Source organism: Esox lucius, chromosome 5 (assembly GCF_011004845.1).
Source record: "Esox lucius isolate fEsoLuc1 chromosome 5, fEsoLuc1.pri, whole genome shotgun sequence".
Lineage (NCBI taxonomy): Eukaryota > Metazoa > Chordata > Actinopteri > Esociformes > Esocidae > Esox > Esox lucius.
Window position 1 is genome coordinate 34,626,561 of NC_047573.1, and position 25,675 is coordinate 34,652,235.

Sequence of the window (25,675 nt, forward strand, 5' to 3'; positions counted from 1 at the left end):
CAAGGTGAATGTTGAGTTTGCATGTTTTTGGTTAAATTCAGGCATTATGGTGACCTCTCACAGAAGTCTGTGAATTTGAGTAATCTTCATTTGCATGCAGCTAAATGGAACATTACAGTCATACTGCTATCTACCTCAACAGCGTCTTTTTTTGGGGTTGGATTTCCTGATTGTGTCCCAAGTTGCGTCTCGTCAATTGCAGCGTCAACACAGAATGTTATTTTGCAGTGGGCATAACCACTATGCTTTAGCACTAAAAACAGAAGCATACCGGTATGTAATGCAGTTTGGGCCTCTGCATGTCTACAAATATCAAACTTAAACATGGAAAATATGGTTATTGACCAATCAGCACAAAAAAAGTACTACATGCATCATTTCATATAGTGTACATATTTTTGTAATGCTTGTAACAGTGTCCTGTAATTACCATAAGATGTTTTTCTTTAGCTTATTCCTTATTACTAATATATAAATGCAATATTCAAAAAGAAATTGCCAGACCACATAAGCGGAGCCAGCCTAGAAGAGAGAATGTCTCTTACTGATGGACTACCCATTGTTAAATAGCGTAGTGGTTAGAGTCGCGGGCTAAGGAACAACAGGTGCCGCGTTCGACTCCCGTAAAAGTCAAAACGCATTATGCCTGAGGTTCATGACAGACAAAATATTTGCTGGCTACAACCCTATGTAATAGCTATGTAATAGGAAGCCTAAAATATAACAGTTATGTTGGATAGACACACACTTCGCTGGCTACATGGTTCTATAGTCTTTTCACTTGACAAAGAAGTCATTTATTGTCACCTATGTTGATAGATACTGTATCAATGTAATTCACAAATGGCTAATTAGCTGTTAAAACAGCCAGTGGCAAAAAAGGATTTGTTCAGGATAGACAAAAACTTTGCTGGCTACATGATTATCTCGTCTTTTCTTGATGAAAAGTCTGTTATCGTCACCTGTATTGATACAGTAGTTATTGTATCAATGTAATTCACGAATGGCTAATAAGCTGTTAAAATGGCCAGTGGCTAAAGCCATACAGTTCATATATGCTATTTGTGGTTGAGGTAAACGTAAGAAATGTTACTCAGTTTAACACAACGCCTAATGGTGTCTTGCTAAATTTTCAAACTTGATGTGATTAACACAATGTTTAATGGTGTCTAACAAAATGGTAAATGTACAGTTCTGTGACGTAGTGGTTAACGATACTGGCTTTCATGTGAGCGACCCGGGTTTGATTCTCGAGCGGGCAGCCATGATCAACACTTTATTGTGGGACAGCTGAACTAGGCTTGCCTGGTTTCTTGTTAGAATTTTAATGTGTTACTGTTGATAAAAGACAGCACAAAACTATGGATTTCACATTACTAATACAGATATGCCCATATGAAAATGTCTGGGATCTTTCATTTCAGCTCATTAAACACTGGATGTGCGTGTTGTTTATACATTTATGGTTTAATGAAAATGCAACACCATAGACTGTGAGCCATGTTTTTTATATTGATTATTAGAAGTATGGAGCATTTTATGCATAAAATAATAAATTATCAAACAAATCAATAGAAGCAGCCCTAGTTGGTTGTAAGATAATCATATTTTGAACTTAATGCTTCAGACAAGATCAGTGTTGTTAGAAGCATTGTGTATTTCTTTTATATATATTTGAGTCCTTTTTTCTGCCGTAGTTTGATTGATAGCTACTGTGAAGAGAAAGCATGCTCATAGCAATGCCACTTTCATTATCAAGTAAGTTAACTGAGAACACATTTTTATTTACAGCAACAAAGCATAATGGAATCTGTAGTAATCCACTCATACCAACAAGTCACTTCCTGGTTGGATAAAAGGTAATGTGAGACATTCTTTCATCAATAAAGTCACCCATCAGTGGCCTACACACAGTGTTTTCTGGATCAAAGGGGGGGGCTAAGGTTGTCACTTGCTTGGCCAGGGGGATGGCATTAGGCCATTAACCTACATATTTTATGAATGTCAGAGTCCCTTCTATATCTTAATAATATTTAAAACAATTTCTTGATAATGTTTTCATTTAAAGCAAAATTCCCAGCAATTCTAAAAATTTTGCAAAAAACTGCAAACATTGTTAGCCTATGTAACAAACATGTTCTGACAATAGCCCATCAAAATCCAGAGAAACCTACCCATAGTTTAAGTCTAAAAGGCTACCGATTGAGAGAAGATAGCGGCTAGTATTCAGACCTGGTTATGTCAAACCAGGCATGTTCTGTCTAGAAATTTCCTCTGACAGTTATTAAAATAATTTCTGTTAAGATTGAGAGGTAGATTGGCAGCGCAGGATGTTATTCTTTTTCATCTGTACCTATTTTAACACGAAACGTAGGCTTATATAGATAACAGGCCACTTGCGCTTAATCAGCCATCAATTTTAGAAAACCCTACTATGGTTTCTAACTAGAAACCTATTTTGAGTAGTAATTACTGAAGCAATATTTGGAAGAACAGCACATAATAAAACAGAGTAAGTTCGAGGCACTTGAGAGCACACTGAACCACTGGGCAAAGATGCATGCATTTTTCAACTTTCACAACGTATGCTGCAGGAAAACAAAGCAGTAGTTCATTGTGCTAGATCACTACTGATTTAAATGAAATCATGCTAAGGCGGTGGATATGTAAATCAAATGCTCCCTTTCCCATATTGATTGTTGAACACTCGTCTATACATCCAACTTTCAAAAACTGTAGCTATTGCGTACTACGCAACTAGTTGCAGTATTGACATTAAAGCAGAGACAATTTAAATAAATCCATAACTAAGAAAGCGCTCTGCATTTAGAATGCCAGAAATACTATATAGTAGGTCAGATTAAGATTAGTATGCGAAAATGCTACTCATTCAAAAGAAATGATGCAAAGCTGATTGACAGGTATACCACAAATACGGACAGTATTCCACAAATCACCCGCTATTTGTAGTGGAAGTTAATCTGTGATGATTTTTTTTGGTCAATTTAGCAAAATGCTTAAAGTTTCTAACAAAATATTCAAGCTTTGTGGGATTAATGTGTGAAAACTAAGTCTAATTTCAACATGCAATTTTATGAGATTATTGCCGATAATTCCTTACTATACACTAACCAGTACACATTTTATCATCAGCCCAGTACGTACTTTCAATATGTAGAAAAAGTAAACTAATTGAGATCAGTGATGTGCATTTCGCAAACGATTCATTCTTTTTGAAAAAATCTTATTTGTAACTCAATGACTCAGGAGTCCTTTTTTTAGTGACTCGTTCAGTTGTATCGTTCATTCAAATGGTTGGCAGCGGATATCGACAATATGATAATTTGGTTCATCCTCTGTCCATCTGTCTACATTCGCAGACAAAAATAGTTTAAGCCAGGAACATTATAAAAATGTATATAGAAGATAATTGAACGTAGGCCACAATAATGAATATAGTTAGTTGATTACTGATGTCAAGATGAACTGTTTTCCATCGGTTTGCAACTAAATGGTTTGTCACTCCCATTGTGACATAACCCAAGCTTTGGTTACAAATGGGTGTGAAAGTGGATGCACTGCAGTCCATAAAGGAATTCCCCAGGGTTATATTTTGGATGCTTAATTGTTTACCATATACACTACTGTTAAAAAATTTGGGGTGACAGGCAGGCCAGTTTAGCACCCAGACTCTTTAACTACAGAGCCATGCTGTTGTGATACGTGCTGGCAGCATTTGTTGCTCCAAAACCTGAATGTATAGTTCAGCATTTCTGGTGACTTCACAGAAGTGCAAGTCACCAATACCATGTGTACTAATGCACCCCATACCATCACAGATGCTGGTTTTTGCACTGTGTACTTATACAGCTCTGGAAAAAATGAAGAGACCACTGTACCTTTTTCTTTCCTTTCTAAAAAAGTTGAAAAGGAAGGTTTTGAGTGAGGAACAGATGCATTCAATTTACAGCGGTCTCTTAATTTTAACCCTTCTGTTACTCATTCAAAACCTGCATTCAAAAATAGAACTTTTTTGAAAGGAAAGAAAAAGGTGCAGTGGTCTTAATTTTTTTCAGAGCGGTATAACAAGCTGCATAGTCCCTCTCTTCTTAAGCCCAGGACACGGTGTCCACAATTCACGAAAATAAACTAGAATTTTGATTGATCAGACCACAGGTTAGTTTTCCACTTCAGTCCAACTAAAATGAGCATAATGTCCACTACAGATTTGAGTGTTTTTAATGCATTGCCGTTTAAGGGCCCAAAGATCACAGCCACCCAATATTGTTTTTCACCCTTGTCCCTTCAGATTCTCTGAATCTTCTAATGGTAGTGTAGCATTAATGATGACATCACCAAATATTTCTTTACATTTTATACAGTGTCCTTTTTTTGGAAACAGGGTTGTACATGAAATTATTTTGAATAGGAAATATAAAAAAATTAATAGGAAATCTAGCCATTGACAAGGTTAGAAATTATGATACATTAATAACAATTGTGTCCTTAAACTTTGCTTTCATCAAAGAATCCTCCATTTGCAGCAATTACAGCCTTGCACACCTTTGGCAATCTAGTTGTCAATTTGTTGAACTAATGAAGAGATTTCACCTCAAGCTTCCTGAAGCACCTCCCACAAGTTGGCTTGATGGGCACTTTTTACATACCATACGGTCAAGCTGCTCCCACAATGGCTCAATAAGGTTGAGATCCAGTGACTGGGCTGGCCACTTCATTAGAGACAGATTTCCAGCAGACTGCTTCTTCCCTAAATAGTTCTTGCATAGTTTGAGGCTATGCTTTGGGTAATTGTCATGTTTTAGGAGGAAATTGGGTTGGGATGATTTTATGGTGAAAAAACTGAAGATAGTTAGCACCCGTATTTTACGTGAAGCCCTTAATGAAAAGCTGACAGTCACTACCAAAAAAAAGAAGATTGGCAGGTGTTTCTGATTAATCCAGATGCCATGCTTTTGGGTGGTAATATTTCAAATAAAACCCAACCCTGAAATGAAACTTATCTTGACAAGTATGTGCACTGATGCCTTATTAGGAAAAAACTGCATTTTCACCCTACCACCCAGCTGTGGTCTTTCAATTTTCCACTACAAGGCCAATCCGTGGAACAAGCGGCACAGGCTGACTAACTATCGTCTAATGATCAGATTCAGCATATGGTATGGTTACCACAGCATTATATACGCTTTTGCAAATATTTGGTTTTGCTGATTGTGGCTATAGAGTGATAGGTTAATGTTGCTATCTGGCTTTGTAATACACCACTCAGGGCTTTGTGTGTTTGGCTCTCACCGTCTGTGTCCTCCAGGGCTTGTATCATATCTGGATCCAGTGCAGTGCTGACCAGCATCTCCACATAGCTCCTGAACATCTCCCGCATGGCTCTGTTGTTCACTCCACCACGCACCGGCACTGCACAGGGGGTTAGACACATATACAGGGTCAGATACACTAAACATAGGAATCAGCAGATGACAAGGGTTATATCTGTGTCACTATACTACTCATTTTGGAAGATATCATAGCCTTATGAGTTTGAGTTTTTGTCCACCGGCTTTTTGGAAATGTTTAAGGCTTTTTGAAAGTGCACAGAGTGGAAGTAAAAAGTTGCCCTCTGACTTAAATGTATGCTATACAAAGTTTTAGAAGACTGATGACAAAATACAAAAGAATACATATTTGTAAAAATAGCGGCCAAAATTTATACGTACTCTTGGGAAATCATGGCAAGGAAACAGGCAGTTACAAAACAAGATTATGCATTATGCCTACCTTTCTCAGTCACATTTAGTTCCTTTCATAGAGCACCATAGTGTCCTTTATGAAAAAAATAAATATGTTGCATTGTACAACAGCCATGGGGGCAGTACATAGCCAAGTGGTTAGTATTGTTCGTCCAGTAATGTAAATGTTGCCAGACTGAATCCCAAACTGACATTTTGTAAAAATTATTATCTGTAAGGTTAGTGGATTTACCTTTTGGTTGGACCTCTGATTGGTCTACAATTAATGACAACAAATAATAACATACAGCCTTTTCACTCTAAGTGGTAAATAACTATTTGTGTCTCCTAAACTATTAACTACCTGCCGTACAAAATGTGAATCATTCAATCATTCCAATTTGCCCCATATTCCCTTGACAGTGCACTACGTGTGTACTATAACGTGAATGGTGTAACTAATAGTAATCGGTACCAGTTTGCTTTACATAGTATATATTGGCTATTTTCCCAGACATTGTAAATGGCTAGATATGGTCTTCTCTATTAAAATTCAGTCCTAGACTTGGCTTAGTCTGGGCCCTGTAGGCAAAAAAAAAGAGAGAACTTCTCACTCTCATCTTCGCTGGCAGCATCCTCCGACGAGTTGGAGTCAGACGAAGAGGGGACCTCCTTCAGCCACTTCTTTCTCTTTTTCGGGGGTGGCTCTGCCCTGATCTTGGCAGGCTTTGACTTGGATTGGCGCTCCACCTTCTCTTTCCTCTCTTTCTCCACCCCAGCTTTCCTCTCCTCTTTCCCCTTCCCTCGTTCCACCATTGCCATGGAGGTGGCTTGTTTCTCTGGCTTTTCCTGAGATGGTTGCGCCCTCTTTTCTTTTTCCCTTTGCTTCTCTCTCTCCCACTCGTTCTTCTCTTTCTCCTTCTTTTCTTTCGTCGCCACAGCCGCTACTGCAGCAGCTGCTACAATAGCTGCGGCTGCCTTCTCTCGCTGTTCGTTCTTTGCCTTCATTCTCTCCCGCAGTTCGCGCTGCACAGGTTCCCGTGGCAACGCCACTCGCTGTTCCCTCTCGGCTCGAGGCAGGGTCTGGGTGGTGGGAGGCGGGGATGCAATTTTGGGGAGGGTCTGTCGTCTGTTAAACAAGAGAAGTGGACATTCAAATAAAAAAGGCAATCACATTTCAGATGGCCAATTGCATGCACCCATTGAAAGCCAAAATGCAGACTACTACACCCCAACTGTGTTGAGGTAAGGCCCTTGGCATACCCGGATAACTTGCTACTTTTTTTTCAATTTCCAGTGTCTGTGCCCTTCGGACTATTCTTGTTCCACAAGCCATTTACACACCTGCAGAACCGAGTTCCACCTCATTAATACATTGCACACCGTACTTGTGTGTCCATGTATGTACAGTATCTCACAAAAGTGATTACATGCCTCAAATATTTGAAAATATTTGATTACATCTTTTCATGTGACAACACTGAAGAAATGACACTTTGCTACAATGTAAAGTAGTGAGAGTACAGCATGTATAAGTGTACATTTGCTGTCCCCTCAAAATAACTCAACACACAGCCTGTCTAAACCGCTGGCAACAAAAGTGAGTGCACCCCTAAGTGAAAATGTCCAGATTGGGCCCAGTGTCAATATTTTGTGTGGCCACCATCATTTTCCAGCACTGCCTTAACCCTCTTGGGCATGGAGTTCACCAGAGCTTCACAGGAGTCCAATGGAGTCCTCCTCCACTCCTCCATGACAACATCACAGTGCTGGTAGATGTTAGAGATCTTGCGCAACACACATACTGTATGTACATATATATGTTGTTGCCAGATGCACGGCTGTGCCTGTTTTAGGTTGTGCTGTATAAGGGACAGTTGGATAAGGTACCATCTGCCACGTTAACAGACTGCACAAGCAGATTACAAACCTAATGTTTCCATCTGTAAGACCTAACTAGGATAATAATTCAAAATGTTGAGTAATTTAATCCACGTACAACCTGAGTTTAAGGCCAACTGACCACCACAATGCCAAGGCCAGAAACTTTACGTTTCAAATTTCGAGGTTTATTTGTCAAATGCACCGAACAACACAGCATCATCCTGTACAATGAAATTCTTATGACATGGCACCCGACAAACTACATAGTCACAGTTCAGAGGAAGAGTATATAAGCAAAAATATATCAAGACAGAAAATAAAGCAATATACAGTTATATGTACACATAAGTACATGTACAGATATGTAAACTAGGGATGGGACGACAGACGATATTAGTACTAATTATCCACTAAATTGTGGAGGAATTCCATAAATCGGGATAATCATAAATTGGCATAATCCTCACGAGTGACTTGAAAAAGTTCTGCCAGTCGCTGAAGTTTCCCTGACTGCTTGTTTTATTTTACAAGTGGAGCGCACATCTCATCTCACCTTGTACTACACCACTAAACATCTTCTGCAATGTATGGTCAATGAAGCCAAATGGCTCTGCTAGCTTAAATAGAAGAATATGGTCAATTACAATACAAATCTAAATTAATTCTTAAATGTCATTATGGGTTGTGATTGTATTGTAATGACATAAAGATCAAACTAGTTTTCGAATTCCAAGTCTAACCACTACACTTAGTAGTCTACAAAAAAAGCTTCCAGTTATATGCAAGTACCTGTCCATTACTAATGAAAATAAGCAGTTGAAACAATGTTGAGCTCAAACAAACCAATGATATCCTAGAAGACATGCAGCTATGATGCATGCAGAAAAAAACCTGTTAACAAAACTGCAAATTGTAGAAAATATGAATAGGATATACATTATACACACACACCTCTTTAAATTTTCTAATTATAATTTTGTTTATATTGTTCACGCTTTCCTACTGAAAGTGACAGAAGGTAATTTGCGCGGGCCAAAATAACATTGACTATCTACACGATCTGCACAATACATTCTGCAGACAACATAAGCTGTTATAATTAATTATAAAGTTATTATAAAGAATCGGCACATTAAACAGGCCTATCATTAGCTAATAAAGCACATAAATTGAGCATGTAAGTTCATGCACCCACAGGTCAGTACCAGTAAGAAATTAAATCTATTTACACCTCTGATCCGCAGAGAGAAGCTCTTGCTAGTCACCAAAGTGTTCCTGACTATTTGTTTTATGGAGCATGGAATGTATAGATAAAAAAAAGAAAAAGAATGCAATCATAAATTAGGAAAAGACCCATTATTTCCATCAGCCTATTATCGGTCTCCTCCTGGAGGATGCGGAAGAATAAACGTCTTAGAACCACTTGAATGTGCTTCACTGTCCGGCAAGAAAGTGTCCTACGGTCGAGGTCTTCTTGGGATCATGAAATATATATCCCTGCCGAACAGTATCCGTGACGTTTATATCCAATACCCAAAACATCTGTCTGACGTTAAAATCAATACCCAATCCGACTGATATCTAAAGTCTGCTATTAAGTCCGCTAAATTAAATAGCTTAGCTAATAAGGCACATTGTGCACCCATAGGTCAGTACCGGTAAGAAATGAAATCTATTTTCATCCCTAATCCTTAGATAAGTGATTTGAAAAATCTCTTGCCAGTCAACGAAGTGTTCCTGATGTTATAGAAATTCTTGAACTGATGTATACTTAGTCCTATACATGTATAAATGGGTTACTAGTTAAAAGTACTGAGTCCCTATGATTAGATAAGAAAAGGAATGCAGGAGTGAAGGATCTGGTATTTGTTAATGGTGATCATTGAATGGTATCAGTAGATCCTTGGGTTCTCCATCAATCTGTTTAAACCATCAGTTTATTTGTCCTTTGTCCAGATGCTGTGTCCCCCTTCAGAGTTGAAAAGTTTACCCACAGGTCCTTGGTTTAATGTGGGGGAGGACAGCCTGCCCCTTGGTTAAAACCTAGGTATTGACAGAACGTGTATTATTGACATAGGACAGTTGGGCAGTATCTTACCACACCCCTGTAATAAATGCTGACGGTTCATGTATTTACCTCAGATTCCTCAGAGGGTTATTCTATAATCTTTTGACGCGTATCTCTATTTGCAAATATAAAATAAACGGTTAATTGTGCCAAGAGAATTATGTCTCTGTACTTACTTCCATCAAGAGTTCCTATCGATGGAATTACCATCACACTAACTACTTGTTTTATTTAACTTGTGAAGTGCATATCTCAATATTTTTTTGATCAGAACAGTACAATGAAATGCAGATAGATTTAGAGATTTACATGTTATTATAGTATTATTTAATTATTAAAAGCCTTCTTTGATATAACTTTATTGTAATGGATATTTAAATGGCTTTTTTAAAACAATATTTATGTAATGGAAGAATATTTGATGAGCTGTTTTGAGCTAGAAACCAAAGATGTTAATGGGCTTGTTATTAAATGGGATAAAGACGTAAATCGGGATATTTTTGGCCAGGATAATCGTGGCATGAAATTCTCATATCGTCCCAGCTCTAATGTAAACATATATACATATAAAAGTGCATCTCAAAAAATGTGAATATTATGGAAAAGTTCATATTTTCCGTAATTCAAATCAAAAGGTGACACCTTCATATATTCTAGATTCATCACACAAAGTGAAACATTTCAAACCTTTTTGTTTCAATCTTGATGATCAAGGCTTAGTGCTCATGGAAATATATATATACACATACAGTGGGGAGAACAAGTATTTGATACACTGCCAATTTTGCAGGTTTTCCTTCTTACAAAGCATATAGAGGTCTGTAATTTTTATCATAGGTACACTTCAACTGTGAGAGACAGAATCTAAAACAAAAATCCAGAAAATAACATTGTAACTAATTTGCATTTTATTGCATGACATAAGTATTTGATCACCTACCAACCAGTAGGAATTCCGGCTCTCACAGACCTGTTCAGTTTTCTTTAAGAAGCCCTCCTGCGCTCCACTCATTACCTGTATTAACTTCCCCTGTTTGAACTCGTTACCTGTATAAAAGACACCTGTCCACACACTCAATCAAACAGACTCCCACCTCTCCACAATGGCCAAGACCAGAGAGCTGTGTAAGGACATTAGGAATAAAATTGTAGACCTGCACAAGGCTGGGATGGGCTACAGGACAATAGGCAAGCAGCTTGGTGAGAAGGCAACAACTGTTGGCGCAATTATTAGAAAATGGAAGAAGTTCAAGATGGTCAATCTCCCTCAGTCTGGGGCTCCATGCAAGAACTCACTTCGTGGGGCATCAATGATCACGAGGAAGGTGAGGGATCAGCCCAGAACTACATAGCAGGACCTGGTCAATGACCTGAAGTGAGCTGGTACCACAGTCTCAAAGAAAACCATTAGTAACACACTACGCCGTCATGGATTAAAATCCTGCAGTGCACGCAAGGTCCCCCTGCTCAAGCCAGCGCATGTCCAGGCCCGTCTGAAGTTTGCCAATGACCATCTGGATGATCCAGAGGAGAAATGGGAGAAGGTCATGTGGTCTGATGAGACAAAAATAGAGCTTTTTTGTCCAAACTCCACTCGCCGTGTTTGGAGTAAGTAGAAGGATGAGTACAACCCCAAGAACACCATCCTAACCGTGAAGCATGGAGGTGGTCTCTTAATTTTAACCCTTCTGCTCCTCACTAAAAACCTTCCTTTTCAACTTTTTTGGAAAGGAAAAAAAAGTGGCAGTGGTCTCTTAATTTATTCCGAAGCTGTGTGTGTGTGTGTGTGTGTGTGTGTGTGTGTGTGTGTGTGTATACACTTACACACACACACACACAGTTAGGTCCGGAAATAATTTAACACTGACACGTTTTGTTATTTTGTCTGTTTACCAAAATATATTCAAGTTACAGTTAAATAATGAATATTGGCTTAAAGTGCAGTCTCTCAGCTTTAATTTGAGCTCTATAATATATAGCCCCCTCTTTTTCAAGGGACCAAAAGTAACTGGACAACTGACTCAAAAGCTCTTTCATGGACAGATGTAGGATATTCCTTCATTATGTATTCATCAGTTATGCAGGTAAAAGGTCTGGAGTTGATTTCAGGTGTGGCATTCGCATTTAGAAGCTGTTGCTGTGGACCCACAACATGCGGTTAAAGGAACTATCAATGCATGTGAAACAGGCCATCCTTAGACTGCAAAAAAAATTATATCCACCAGAGAGATTGCAGGAACATTAGGAGTGGCCAAAGTTTGGTACATTCTGAGAAAAAAAGAACAAACTGGTGAGCTCTGCAACACAAAAAGGCCTTGGGGTCGAAGGCCTGGTGTATGATCGTGGGATCCTTTAAATGGTAAAGAAAAACCTGTTCACAACATCAGGGCCAAGTCAAGAACACTCCATGAAATAAGCATATCATTATCCAAGTCTATCCTAAAGAGAAGACTTCACAAGAGCAAATACAGAGGGTTTACCACAAGGTGCAAACCTTTCATAAGCCTTAAGAATAGAAAGGCCATTTTAGACCAAAAAACATCTCAAAAAGACAACCCAGTGGTGGAACAGCAATCTTTAAACTAAGATTAAACTAAGATCAACCTGTACCAGAATGATGGGAAGAAAAAAGAATGAAGAAGGCTTGAAAAACACTCATCTGTAAAACACTGTTGAGGCAGTGGGATGGCAGGGGCATGCATGGCTTCCAGTGGCACTGGGTTATACTGTTTATTGATGATGTGACAGAAGACAAAAGTAGCCGGATGAATTCTGAAGTGTATAAGGATATATTATCTGCACATATTCAGTCAAATTCAGCTAACTTGATTGGACGGAGCATCACACAATGATCCAAAACCTACTGAGAAGACAACCCAGGATATGAAGGCAAAGAAGTGGATTATTCTGCAATGGCCCTGTCAATCACCTCATCTCAACCCGATCTAGCATGTATTTCACTTGCTGGAGACAAAACTTAAGGCAAAAAGACCCATGAACAACCAACTGAAGACAGCTGCAGTAAAGGCCTGGCAAAGCATCTCAAAGGAGAAAACCCAATGTTTGGTGATGTCCATGTGTTCCAAACTTTAAGCAGTCATTGCCTACAAATGATACTAGACACATTTCATTTATGATTGTGTTAATTTGTCCAATTACAATTGAGGGACTGTGTACAAAAATGGTTGCAATTCCTAAACGTTTCACACCATATTTTTGTCCAGCCCCTGAAAGTCGAATCACTTCTTTTTATGAGAAAATAGTCATCCAACTTCGGAAAGCCCTAGGGAAGCCAAGACAGACGAATCCCATAACATTACTACCAGTTTTGTTTCACTGCACTTCGGAACGCACAAATTGCTGCACGTCAAAGTGAAGTTACTGTTTACCGCGCAAGTTACGGTGTTAGGCCTGAGCTAATGTATTAATATCTGTCCTCAAAGAATTTCTGACACACACAGCAGTTTGAATAAAGTGTAAAGCAAATAGTTTTGCAGTGGTGTTTTTTTTTTTATTTTACATCTAGCTTTCATGAATGGCCCATTCAACATAAACATAAATAGGCAATCTACTAAAATTAAATTTTAGCAAGCTAAGGCTTGTTGTGCGACGTCTGTAAAAGTATCAAGCGGATAAATATTTCATAGTGACAAAAATTGGAACGTCTGAGAAGGGAACTGCAGCAGGGTATGTTGGGGATGTTCCCACAAGACCACATGGCTTGCTGATCCACAGACCAACTCCATATAGTCTCCAATTGCAACCTTTACCTCAGCCATTGCATTATTGCTGAAATAACATGGACAACTGAACATTTATTAACAGAACTAAAGTGTACTCTTTTACAAAGATTACTGTAGATGGCTAGCTAATAGCTATATACAGTATCTATAATGAAAGCAATGACTCCAATCACTCCATGGCTGGTTCATTTCTTTATAAAACAATAACAGTCTAAAGGGGTCACGTAATACAATTATTCTCTTAAATATATGAGTTTCATGGTATAATCGATTTATATTGTGGTGCGACAGCTGAAAAGTACAGAGTAGACATTTCTGAGAGACAAAAATGTCAGAGTCATCCAAATGTTAATAATGTGCATCAAGGTCTGAGATGTTCCCACAAGAGCACAGAACCTGCTAGTACTCAGTTCAGATCTGTATATTTTCCAAATGCAACTTTTACCCAAGCCATTACATTTTTGCAAAGATTACTGTAGATGGTTGTCCATACAATATCAGTTGAAAAACTAACCACTACACTTTGTGAACAACGCTATGTAAATATGTAAATTGTTGGTGCAGTTCGTCCATCGCAATATAACCATAAACAGTTTAATTCAGAATTTCTCTAAAGTAGCTACTGAAGCTTGTAGCCAGAGAAGGTGCAATCTGAACAAATCCGAACACCTAATTCGTTTTGTCTGTGGTGAGGATTGGCAGGCCACGTCTCTAACCACTACGCTATTTAACAGTGGGTAGTCAGTCACATTTGCTCTTCATGGCCGGCTCCACTTATCTGATCTGGCAAAAAAAGCTAATGTGAAGTGTTCTTGACCATTCAACCACTGCGGCACAAGTCAAGTGCCAAATAAAGTTGCCCATACACTGTTGCAAATTAATAAGTGATAGCCCCCGCTCAAGTCAAGCACTAACTTTTTAAAGCCGTAATTTAAATTCTCTGATTTCTTGATATTCTTCCAGGCTCGCTCATCGATAACAGAGTAAATCTGCAAACAGTCTAATTGAGGATCTAAACTCAACACTGCAAAATACTTTAGTTCTGGTTGCACCAGTAAAAACTAAAGAAATATGTAACAAGACGCTCCCTGGTACACATACATTACTAGAGCACTCAAGCAAGACTCAAGAAAATTAGAGTGAAAGTGGCGCTCCACCAAGTTGGAAGTATTTAGACTAGCCTGGATAGACAGTACACAACAATACCAAAATGCGCTCACATCAGGGGGGTATTCCTTCAACACAGCTAATGAAATCTGCACTTAATTGAAAAAGCTCAGCTTGAATGAACGTTGTGCACGCGTACGGAGTGCATAAGCAGCCCAGAACAAGCGATCATCGAAATGATTATACTATGTCAAAGGAGTCAATACCAAAAATGGCAATACTGCCGCAATTGACAAGGCGAGTGAGATAGTTTTGCAAAAAATGGCTAACAGATGAAATGCGTAAGTCATACAAACATTCAGATACCTGTATAAGTAAGACTGACTATATTTGGCTTTATGATCAATCAAAATGTATTAGGCTAACTTATGTGAACCGACATAACTACAATGCATTTACTGTTAATTAGCCTAATAGGGTTAGGCTTGAAGCCTGACCTAGTAACCCTTGGCCTATATTAATTATTGGGGGTTACATCTCAACAGGGTCAAACTCAATAGCCAAAAAAGAATGTGGCAGCAGCTTTGATATTAGATATCAGGCAACTTCCATCGCAGATCATCTGACAGCATAGAGGGTGACCAGTGATGTGGCACACATTGCTTAGCAGAGCATTCATTTTAAATTGCCTAGCATGACTAAAAAGAGTTCAGATGTGCACATTTCATCAAAATCCAATTATTACTATTCTGCCGGACAGTGCGTGGACAGATGCCCCCAGTAGATACCTGTACGTTAAAGCTATGGAAAGATTTCCGATTGACATGGTCTGCCTCCACAGGTCCAGATGGGGACTGACATGCACATGGGTACAGTCTATTATGCCTATAAGGATCACGTTAATACAGAGGCTTGTCTACCTTTAGACTACTTTTATTTTAACTGTCAAATACCTGCAATTGAATAAAACCTCTCTTTGATTATTCGTATTTCAAGATGACCAGGGAAAGTGATGAAAATATTCAGGTGCTGCTTTAGAGCAAGACATAACCTTATTTTCCTGGCATGCAGTTGCCTTTGCAAGACATTCTGCATCATCAACACTGTACAAGAATGTCCCCGATGCAAATAAACGCAGAGTTATGCAGACAAACTGAACAGTGGTCAAGGCTTGGCTACATTGACTGTGCTTCCTTATGTGCACTTTCAGCAGACTGCATAGGTAAACTTTGCAGGGCCTACTGAACCTTTACCTCTCCTACAGAAAAGTCATCAGGGAAGCCCAGTGGAGAACATCTGTTTTAAAGACCCTGGGGGCTGGTGGTGTAAACACTCTGAGCACCTTCATCCACAGGGTTGTTGAGGAATAGACATGCCATGGTTGGTTGTAACTGTCTGGTCTTTGGATGCACTGCTTATACAGTCTGAATCTCAAATTGTATGCTTGCATACTATATAGTATGCCAGAATAGTATGGAAGATTAGTATGTCTCAAACCATTGTCTGCTGAAAATAGCACGCTTTATAGGGTAATATACACCACAACTAATTTCCACAATTCTCTCATGTTTTTACTTAACAAATAAGTTAGTAATTGTCACTTATATTGATAGTTACTGCATCAATGTTGAACATTCTTGTGCCCTAAAATGAAATAGCTTTTGTTCGTCTTTACATTTCTGATATGTTTGAAGAATATAAACATATTAAACAGCTATAATTCCTAAAGCCTTCCTCCAATTCAGATGGGAATACCCTCCAATTAAAGCTGAGAGACTGCACTTTAAGCCCATATTCATTATTTAAATTAAACTGGAATATATTTTGGTAAACAGCAAAAATAAAAGTTCTGTCAGTGTCCAATTATTTCCAGACCAAACTGTATGCAAATAAATTTAATTGGACCACATGGTGGAACCATAGTGACTACATAGCGTTATATCTTTATTTGTATCACTCAGTGTGATTTACATTTGGCACACATAATTGGGGTAAGTAATCTACCTAATGAATGGTCTATGGCTCATTATGGCCACATTAATACAAAACTAAAAGATCAACAGCAGGACATCTACTCCATGGTAACTGTGCTGTTGCAGTGTCGCTTGGTATGCTGTACAGTACATACATCAGAGTGAGAACATACGTCAGAGGACTAATAAATGCACCCAACAATGGGCTGAAGGAACCTTTTAGTTCCTAATAAAAGTAGTAAATTATGTCACATCTTTTCAATTCATAACCTACTCAGTCTCAATCCGCCAGTTCTCATTTAAATTTGTCCTTTCATTTCTGTGCTCCTAGTTTTGGTTGCATGGTGGCAATGTTTTAGCCAGATAGCTACAGTAGTGTAGTTAGACATTTAATGGTTGCTTGAATCCACCTGCCAACACCTTGCTTGTAGGTTGTCATTAACGTTTTTCCTAATGTAAGCTAAGGATTATTGTCGTTGCCGGTTGCGTTTCCACCAAAACTTTACATCTTTACTACTCGAGTACCTTATGCCATTGCCTATTCAAGTAGCCTACATTATGCGTTTGGAAAACATATAATGAAGACAATTCTTTGGTTGTGGCTAACCATCCATTTGCAAAGCTAGTGTTCACTGTCCCTCCTTCTGAACACTTCAGCCTGAATATCAAAGGACAATACCTTGAAAAGCTTAGATGGGATTCAGTGTTGAAACAGAAGCCTGCATACTCTGCAGTAGAAGTTGACCAATTAATCTTTTGGCCAATTAATCGGCGCAGATAGGATGTTTTACAATCTATAGCTATTGGCAGAACTTGGCTTAAATGACAGCGTTATTCGTTTATATGAGCATAAGGTTGTTGGTTATAGACTGACATTATTAATGCATTAGACTTAAGATAACTGCTGCTCTGCCGAAAACATGTGGTCTCTGTTTTGCTAGCAAGCATGGCTGTTAGAAGTGCAAGCCTAGCACAAATATTGGCCAACGATCATTTCAGGGCCACTTTTGCTGAAGTGCGTGTGATTAACTCCTGATAGTAATCTAAACAACTGTTGAAGGCCCCATAAGATGGCACTCTTCCTTGATATTATGAGATGGAGGGCACTGGAGGGCACTCAGTGCGCTGGAGGGGCTGCCATAAATGTGCAACAGACTACATCAGAGATATTTTTCTCAGAAAACAGCAATAGGGATAGACAACGTGGGCTCAACCTTGCGGTCCCGGGTAATAAAGTTATTTTTCAAATATATAATGTAACACTACCACGCTCCTTGTTCACGACACAAGACAGGCAGACAGGGAAGAAAAGAAACGATTCAACTTGTTCTCTTTTCCAAATACTCCAGCCATGTAACTATCCATTCATGAAATTAAATCTCACACTTTAGGGTTGTCCTTAACCCGAGAATATTCACAAACATTAATGGTTTGTAAGATTGGCATTACAATGTAAGGGTATGCGCAACAGAAGTAATCCTTCCTGGTCAGCGAAGAATTACAGAACAGCATTGCCCATTGTAGAACATAATTCTTTCCAACGATGTTCTGTTAACAATGTATACAAAAGGAGCCACATTTCTAGAGAGAATGCAGACAAGCGGTTTCCTCCATTATATCTAGCTTCTCAACTGGAATAACTGACTTTATGGGGGAAAAATAACTACAAATATATACAGTGAGGGAAAACTTTTTTTTTTTCCCCTGCTGATTTTGTAAATTTTATCAAGCTAAAATTTTAATTTATTTGAACAGTGAGGGACCGAATAACAACAACAAAAGTTGGGAATCTGATTGATTGCTTCTGTGGACAGGTGTCTTTTATACAGGTAACAAACTGAGATTAGGAGCACTCCCTTTTGGAGTGTGCTCCAGATCTCAGGTCATTACCTGTATAAAAGACACCTGGGAGCCAGAAATCTGATTGAGAGGGGTCGAATACTTATTGCACTCATTAAAATGCGTTTTTCTGGATTTTTTTGTTGTTATTCTGTCTCTCACTGTTCAAATAAACCTACCATTTAAAATATAGACAGATAATTTCTTTAGCCGGCAAATGCTGGCTTTTCACCCGTATCATGTGTAGATATCAATGGCCAAAAATGTTTGGTGTGAAATATAACACATAAATAGATTATTAGCATATTAAATAATATTGTGTGACCTTTACGATCTGTTGCCAAGAAAACAGCGAGCCTACGCTATTTCAGTTAGATATTACTGAGTGTTTGGTCAAGTGACTAAGTGTGGCACAAGATTCAAAAGCTGCATGCTCTGGCAGCAACTCCAACATATATTTATCCATACATTTTAATATGCATGATCTAATTAGGAAATATGGCTGGAAATGAAAATATTCGACTTTACACACACTTGAGTGCTTTATTTTGCTTTTGGGGCAAAAAAAAATAAATGAAATGAGCTTTCTATTAAATAATAATGCTGAGAAATTGTGCTACATTAAGGTGCATTGCAAAACAATTCTAAACTAGGTTTAAATATACTGAAATTTAGAACCAAACGAGTTTCAGTAAATAATCTGCGCCTATAACTATATGCAGAGCTGTCAAACGCTCTTCTGCACCCATGGTCCAGACATGGTATTTGTTGAGACGTTTCTAACATTGGCTTCAAAATCCCTTATTCAGATTGGAAACCTGATTTTGTAATCAAAATATAAAAGATTGTATTTGTGCTAAACTTTGTCTATAAAATAACTGCCATCTGTCTCAAACTATTGCGATCAGAGAATTATGTAATAATTGCAAACAGCCCTAGTTGTAGTCTATTTGCTCAGTTTGCAAAGATTGTGGAGAGACCTTTCTGCTGACTAATTTAAATTTAAAAAACGTTTGTTTGTTGGATCATAGCGTTTGGGTTTTATTGCTGTTTAAACGTAGGCTATTACATGGCTATTCAAAACATATGTCCGGTAGCTGTTCCGGAGACCGTCAAAAACGTAAACCCTGATAAAGCTCCCACCCACAGTGTTATTTTGTGTACTAGAATCAGTCAGTTTGATGTTCAGTTCCAGATATATTTATTGATTTAGGTATTTACTTTGACTTAGATGATCAGTACAACAGTTATCCGGTTTCTAATAAAGTCAAAGATTGTTCATTTCCAATAGGGTGGGAGGGTGGTATTGGCCAATTAATCAGCTACGGGCTATTCCCTGCTCCTAACTAACGTTATTATAGCGGCCTTTAAAAATACACTATCTGCTGACCTCTACTCTGGAGCACTGATGTGTTTTACACAGGTGCCTAACTTAGCAGTTATTGTACTTGGTGCCATAATCAAGAGAACAACGGCAGAAGATGGCAGAACTTTGGGAACATAGACCAGCCCTGTTCTATTTAGATTTACATGGGCTACATACAGATGCAGCCAGTTATGGTGGTAAGTTAGGGACCGACATTTCAGGACAGTGAACATGCATTTATTTAACTCCAAGTAAAGCACTGTCCAAGGTCTACAATAAAACACAGTGCATATTTTACATAATACACACTTCTGTTTAAAAAACAGTGCATTAAGTGCAAAACATTAACATATTCAAAAATGTATCACGATTAACTACAGATGATCATGCAAATAATCCAGATACCTTATATTTATCTTTTAACAGGACTTATACACACACACACACACACACACACACACACACACACACACACACACACACACACACACACACACACACACACACAAGTTTGTACAGCTACCCTCATGGGGACCAGAAAATAGAAATTGCATGCTCCCTTGCCCTAAACTTAACCCTAAACCTAACCCTAACCCTTACCCTGACCTTAACCTAACCCTAATCTAACCCTAAACCTACCCTAACCTCAATAAAGTAACATTTATGCCTAAACTATACCTGGATGTAATGCCTAACCTTAACCCTAAACATAACCAACAACGCCTGGACCTTAAAGAAACCCCAATTCTAGCTATAAAATCAATTGTAAGTTTGACCCTAAACCTAAACCCTGAGCCGGAAATTGACTTTTGCCTCACGGGGACCGGCAAAAGGTCCCAAATGAGGTCAATTTTTTCGGGTTTTACTATACTCATTGGGACATTTGGTCCCCATTCGTTCAGTAAGACCTAACGCACACGCGCACACACACAGGTCATAAAATTTGAATATCATCAAAAAGTTGATTTATTTCAGTAATTCCATTCAAAAAGGGAAACTTGTATATTATTTTAATTCATTACATAGAGACTGATATATTTCAAGTGTTTATTTCTTTTAATTTTTATGATTATAAAACTGACAGCTAATGAAATCCCCAAATTCAGTATCTCAGAAAATTTGAATATTGTAAAAAGGTTCAATAATGAAGACACCTGGTGCCACACTCTAATCAGCTAATTAACCCAAAACACCTGCAAAGGCCTTTAAATGGTCTCTCAGTCTAGTTCTGTAGGCAACACAATCATGGGGAAGACTGCTGACTTGACAGCTGTCCAAAAGATGACCATTGACACCTTGCACAAGGAGGGCAAGACACAAAAGGTCATTGCTAAAGAGGCTGGCTGTTCACAGAGCTCTGTGTCCAAGCACATTAATAGAAAGGCGAAGGGAAGGAAAATATGTGGTAGAAAAAAAGTGTACAAGCAATAGGGATAACCGCACCCTGGAGAGGATTGTGAAACAAAACCCATTCTAAAATGTGGGGGAGATTAACAAAGAGTGGACTGCAGCTGGAGTCAGTGCTTCAAGAACCGCCACGCACAGACGTATGCAAGACATGGGTTTCAGCTGTCGCATTCCTTGTGTCAAGCCACTCTTGAAAAAGACAGTGTCAGAAGCGTCTCGACTGGGCTAAAGACAAAAAAGACTGGACTGCTGCCGAGTTGTTCTCTGATGAAAATAAATGTTGTATTTCCTTTGGAAATCAAGGTCCCAGCGTCTGGAGAAAGAGAGGAGGCAAAGAATCCACGTTGCTTGAAGTCCAGTGTAACGTTTCCACAGTCAGTGATGGTTTGGGTTGCCATGTCATCGGCTGGTGTTGGTCCACTGTGTTTTCTGAGGTCCAAGGTCAACGCAGCCGTCTACCAGGAAGTTTTAGAGCACTTCATGCTTCCTGCTGTTGACCAACTTTATGGAGATGCAGATTTCATTTTCCAACAGGACTTGGCACCTGCACACAGTGCCAAAGTTACCAGTACCTGGTTTAAGGGGCCATGGTATCCCTGTTCTTAATTGGCCAGCAAACTTGCCTGACCTTAACCCTATAGAAAATCTATTGTGAAGGTATTGTGAAGAGGAAGATGCGATACGCCAGACCCAACAATGCAGAAGAGCTGAAGGCCACTATCAGAGCAATCTGGGCTCTCATAACACCTGAGCAGTGCCACAGACTGATCGACTCCATGCCACGCTGCATTGCTGCAGTAATTCAGGCAAAAGGAGCCCCAACTAAGTACGGAGTGCTGTACATGCTCATACTTTTAATGTTCATTCTTTTCAGTTGGCCAACATTTCTAAAAAAAATATTTTTGTATTGGTCTCAAGTAATATTCTAATTTTCAGAGATACTGAATTTGGGATTTTCATTAGTTGTCAGTAATAATTATCACAATGAAAAGAAATTAACATTTGAAATATATCAGCCTGTGTGTAATGAATGAATATAATACACAAGTTTCACTTTTTGAATGGAATTACTAAAATAAATCAACTTTTTGATGATATTCTAATTTTATGACCAGCACCTGTACATATATGAATGTGTGTGTTTATAGTCTAGAATTCAGTACCTCAGTCCCGATGGTCTGTGCCAGGGTCGTCTGGAGCACACTCTCACGTAGTCCTTCTTGTTGACGTTCTCCAGGAACTTGACATAAAGACGCTGGTAGCGCCTCTTGGCATCTCCAAAGTAGCCCAGGTACTACGGAAGAGAATCAGTAGCCATTTTATTTAATGAGGTTATATATTGCTATGAACTGAAAAGCTGCTCATTCTAGGGATCCCAAAGCAATTAGTGGAACCGGTTCCAGGTAATCTAAGATTACATTCATGCTGCACAGGTTATCATCATGTATTGAAAAAGTGTCTTAGAGTAGGAGTATTGACCTAAGACCAGGTCCTCCCGGTCAATGAGTTCTAATTTTACAAGTCTAAATGCTAATCTGCAAAATAGTTTCTGTTTTGAGATTGAGCAGTGGTCATCACCAGCTGGATTACAATAATGCAATGCACAGTGGCTAGCTATAAAAATAATGTAATAGACAATGAAAAATAATAATTAACTTCTAAGTTCTGAACCAAGGACGAAACCTAGAGATGTGCCAAACTTAGATCCTATTCTACAGGTAAAAGCCAGGATTATGTTCACTATGGTTTAAACCAGAGGTGTCAAACCGGTTCCACGGAGGGTTGAGTGTCTGCAGGTTTTTGTGAATTATGTTATCATTTAGTTAATATCTTCCTTCACCGGGTTCTAATATGTCTCAGTTGGGCACCAATTGAAAGGAAAAACCAAAAACCAGCATATACTCGGTCCACAATGGAATTGGTTTGACACCTCTGGATTAAACAGAGTACTGAAATGGTGAAATGACCCAGACTTCTCTGGATGTTTTTATTCATTTTTCTTTATGAAATACTATAAAATAGGGGAGCACAATTAATCAAATGATCAAAACTGCAATACTGACATGTGCAATATCCATATTTCTGGCTCTGAAGGTAAATGACACAAGCCAACCAGAGCACGTCATCTGTCCATCATAAGCTTTTCTTACAAGGAGGTCCAATAAAGTCGGTCTTCAGAGTACACAATTTTTTTTTAACTTTACTTAACACCTGGAGTAATCCCTTTTTTGTATGCAATGACAGACAGAAGTGGAAGCCACAGACTGCGCTATAAAGGGTCAACTGGAATGTGGACGTAGGGAATTTGTTTTTATGAGATAATTGGTATCTCCTTAATTGAGACTTCAGAATTTATTTTGCTTGGCTATTTACATCGTTTTGTTCAAATGCTTGCTGGTTTTTCAATGTTAGTTCAGGTTCAAACTTTAACTATGAGCTAAGATATCTGTTTCAAACTAACAAGTAGTACAGAAATATTGTCACATATACACAACAGCATGGTTATTTAGAGTTCCAGCTTTAAGGTCTGCCCTTACAAACATACTTGATATGAGAGAAACTATCGCTCAAGGTTTGCGAAGGTTTGCCTACCTAACGGCATTGACGCAAACATAAAAAAAACATAATTGCATTAAATTAGTTCATACAACTACAATGTTTGGGCGACAGGCTGACCATTAAAATGAGTAACAAGTGTTGTCTTTTTGGAAAGTACTTTTGACCAGAATTTTTTATTTAATTAGTCAGCACATTATGTACAGTGTTTCGCTCTTATTCTAATAAAAATAAGCCTGCTGCTGCTAAATTGTGATGTGCCGCCACGGAAAAACAGAATATTTTCATGAAATACAACTTTTTTAACCAAGCTGAGCACAGCTTACCATCGCACGCATTTCACTATCACACCAGCATCATAACAGAGCAACAGCGTCCTCTACCTGGAGGTTAAAAAAAGCATAACTGGCAGGGTCTGTGCACGCGCTCGTTTGTGTTGAACTGTCAGAAATGTCTCGTTTACACCTACAGCATCAAAGCAAAAAGCTTGCAGAAAATGTTGGACAGGTACGCAATTAATAACAACGCATTCTCTTGATTCCACATATGTTGCATGCTGCATCCTGCTTAGACGCTGTAGGTGTGAATGAGGAGTTAAGACCTCTGGTATTCGTAATTTGCCTTCAAAAAGTCTTGCAGTGAAATTTTATATACACTGCTCAAAAGGAATAAGGTACACGTAATCACAGTATAACACCAAGTCAATTAAACAAATCAATGAAACTTCGGGGATATCAATCTGTCTAGTGAAGGCGTTTTAGCGATTGTGAATCAATGTCATCTGTTTTGGTGAAAATGAAAGTGACAACAGGTGCATGAGGCAACAGCAAGACAACCTCCAAAAAGGGAATGGTTTTGCAGGGGGTGGCCACAGACAATTGCTCTCCCCTTATCCTACCTCAAAAACAACTCTCTAGTTTTGCGTGTTGGTAGTGTCCTTGTCACTTCTGGGAGCATGAGGCGTTACATGCAGCTCATTCAGGTTGCACAGGTATTCCAGCTCCTCCAAGACGGCACATCCATATGCGCCGTCACAAGAAGGTTTGCTGTATCCCGCAGTACAGTCTCAAGAGCATGGACGAGATACCAGGAGACGGGCCATTACACGAGGAAAGCTGGACAGGACCGTAGAAGGGCATCAATTCAGCAGCAAGACCAGTATCTGCTCCTTTGTGCAAAACAGTCTGGCAGAAACAGACACCATTAGGGTGGCATGAGGGCCCAGTGTCCTCTAGTGGGACCTGTGCTCATAGGCCAGCACCATGCAGCTCGATTTGCATTCGACAGAGAACACCAGAATTGGCAGGTCCACCATTTGGTGCCCTGTTCTCTTCACAGATGAGAGCAGGTTCACACTGAGCATGTGACAGATGTCGAAGTGTCTGGAGACGCTATGGTAAACGTTATGCGGCCTGCAACATCATTCAGCATGACTGGTTTGGTGGTGGGTTCAGTGATGGTCTGGGTAGGCAGATCCTTGGAGGGTCGCACAGACCTCCACATGCTAGCCAACCGTACGCTGACTGCTGTTAGGTACTGGGATGGAATCCTCAGACCCATCGTCAGTCCTTATGCTGGTGCAGTGGGACCTGGGTTCCTCCTAGTGGAGGACAATGCCCGGACTCATGTGGCCAGAGTGTGTAGGCAGTTCCTGGAGGACGAAGGCAATGATGCCATTGACTGGCACTCACGTTCCCCAGACCTGAATCCAATTGAGAACCTCTGGGAGGTTATGTATCAGTGCATCCAACCCCACCAAGTGGCACCACAGACTGTCCAAGAGCTCACTGATAAGGTGAAGAATTTAAAAAGGTGCATCTCACTGAAAGATTTATAGAGCTTAAGTAAGAGAAGTAGAGAACATATCTAATCCCATTTGTGAATAGATTTGGAGAGGGTTTTTGTTATGAATTCAACCAGAGTATATTTTACATCCTCCCACTGCAAAAAAAAATGCTGCAGTGAATGTATTGTATAAAAACTGAGGAACG

General features: G+C 39.1%; 1 protein-coding gene across 1 annotated transcript in view; it reads right to left on the reverse strand.

The window, feature by feature from the left end:
• The window catches only part of prr12a (proline rich 12a), a 55,503-nt gene that overhangs the window by 8,831 nt on the left and 20,997 nt on the right, over nucleotides 1-25,675 (reverse strand). The window contains exons 9-11 of the mRNA XM_010897571.5: nucleotides 22,292-22,422; nucleotides 6,356-6,870; nucleotides 5,311-5,430 (exon numbers count right to left, since the gene is read on the reverse strand). Coding sequence (XP_010895873.4) covers nucleotides 5,311-5,430; nucleotides 6,356-6,870; nucleotides 22,292-22,422 — 766 coding nt within the window. The remainder of the gene's footprint in view (nucleotides 1-5,310; nucleotides 5,431-6,355; nucleotides 6,871-22,291; nucleotides 22,423-25,675) is intronic.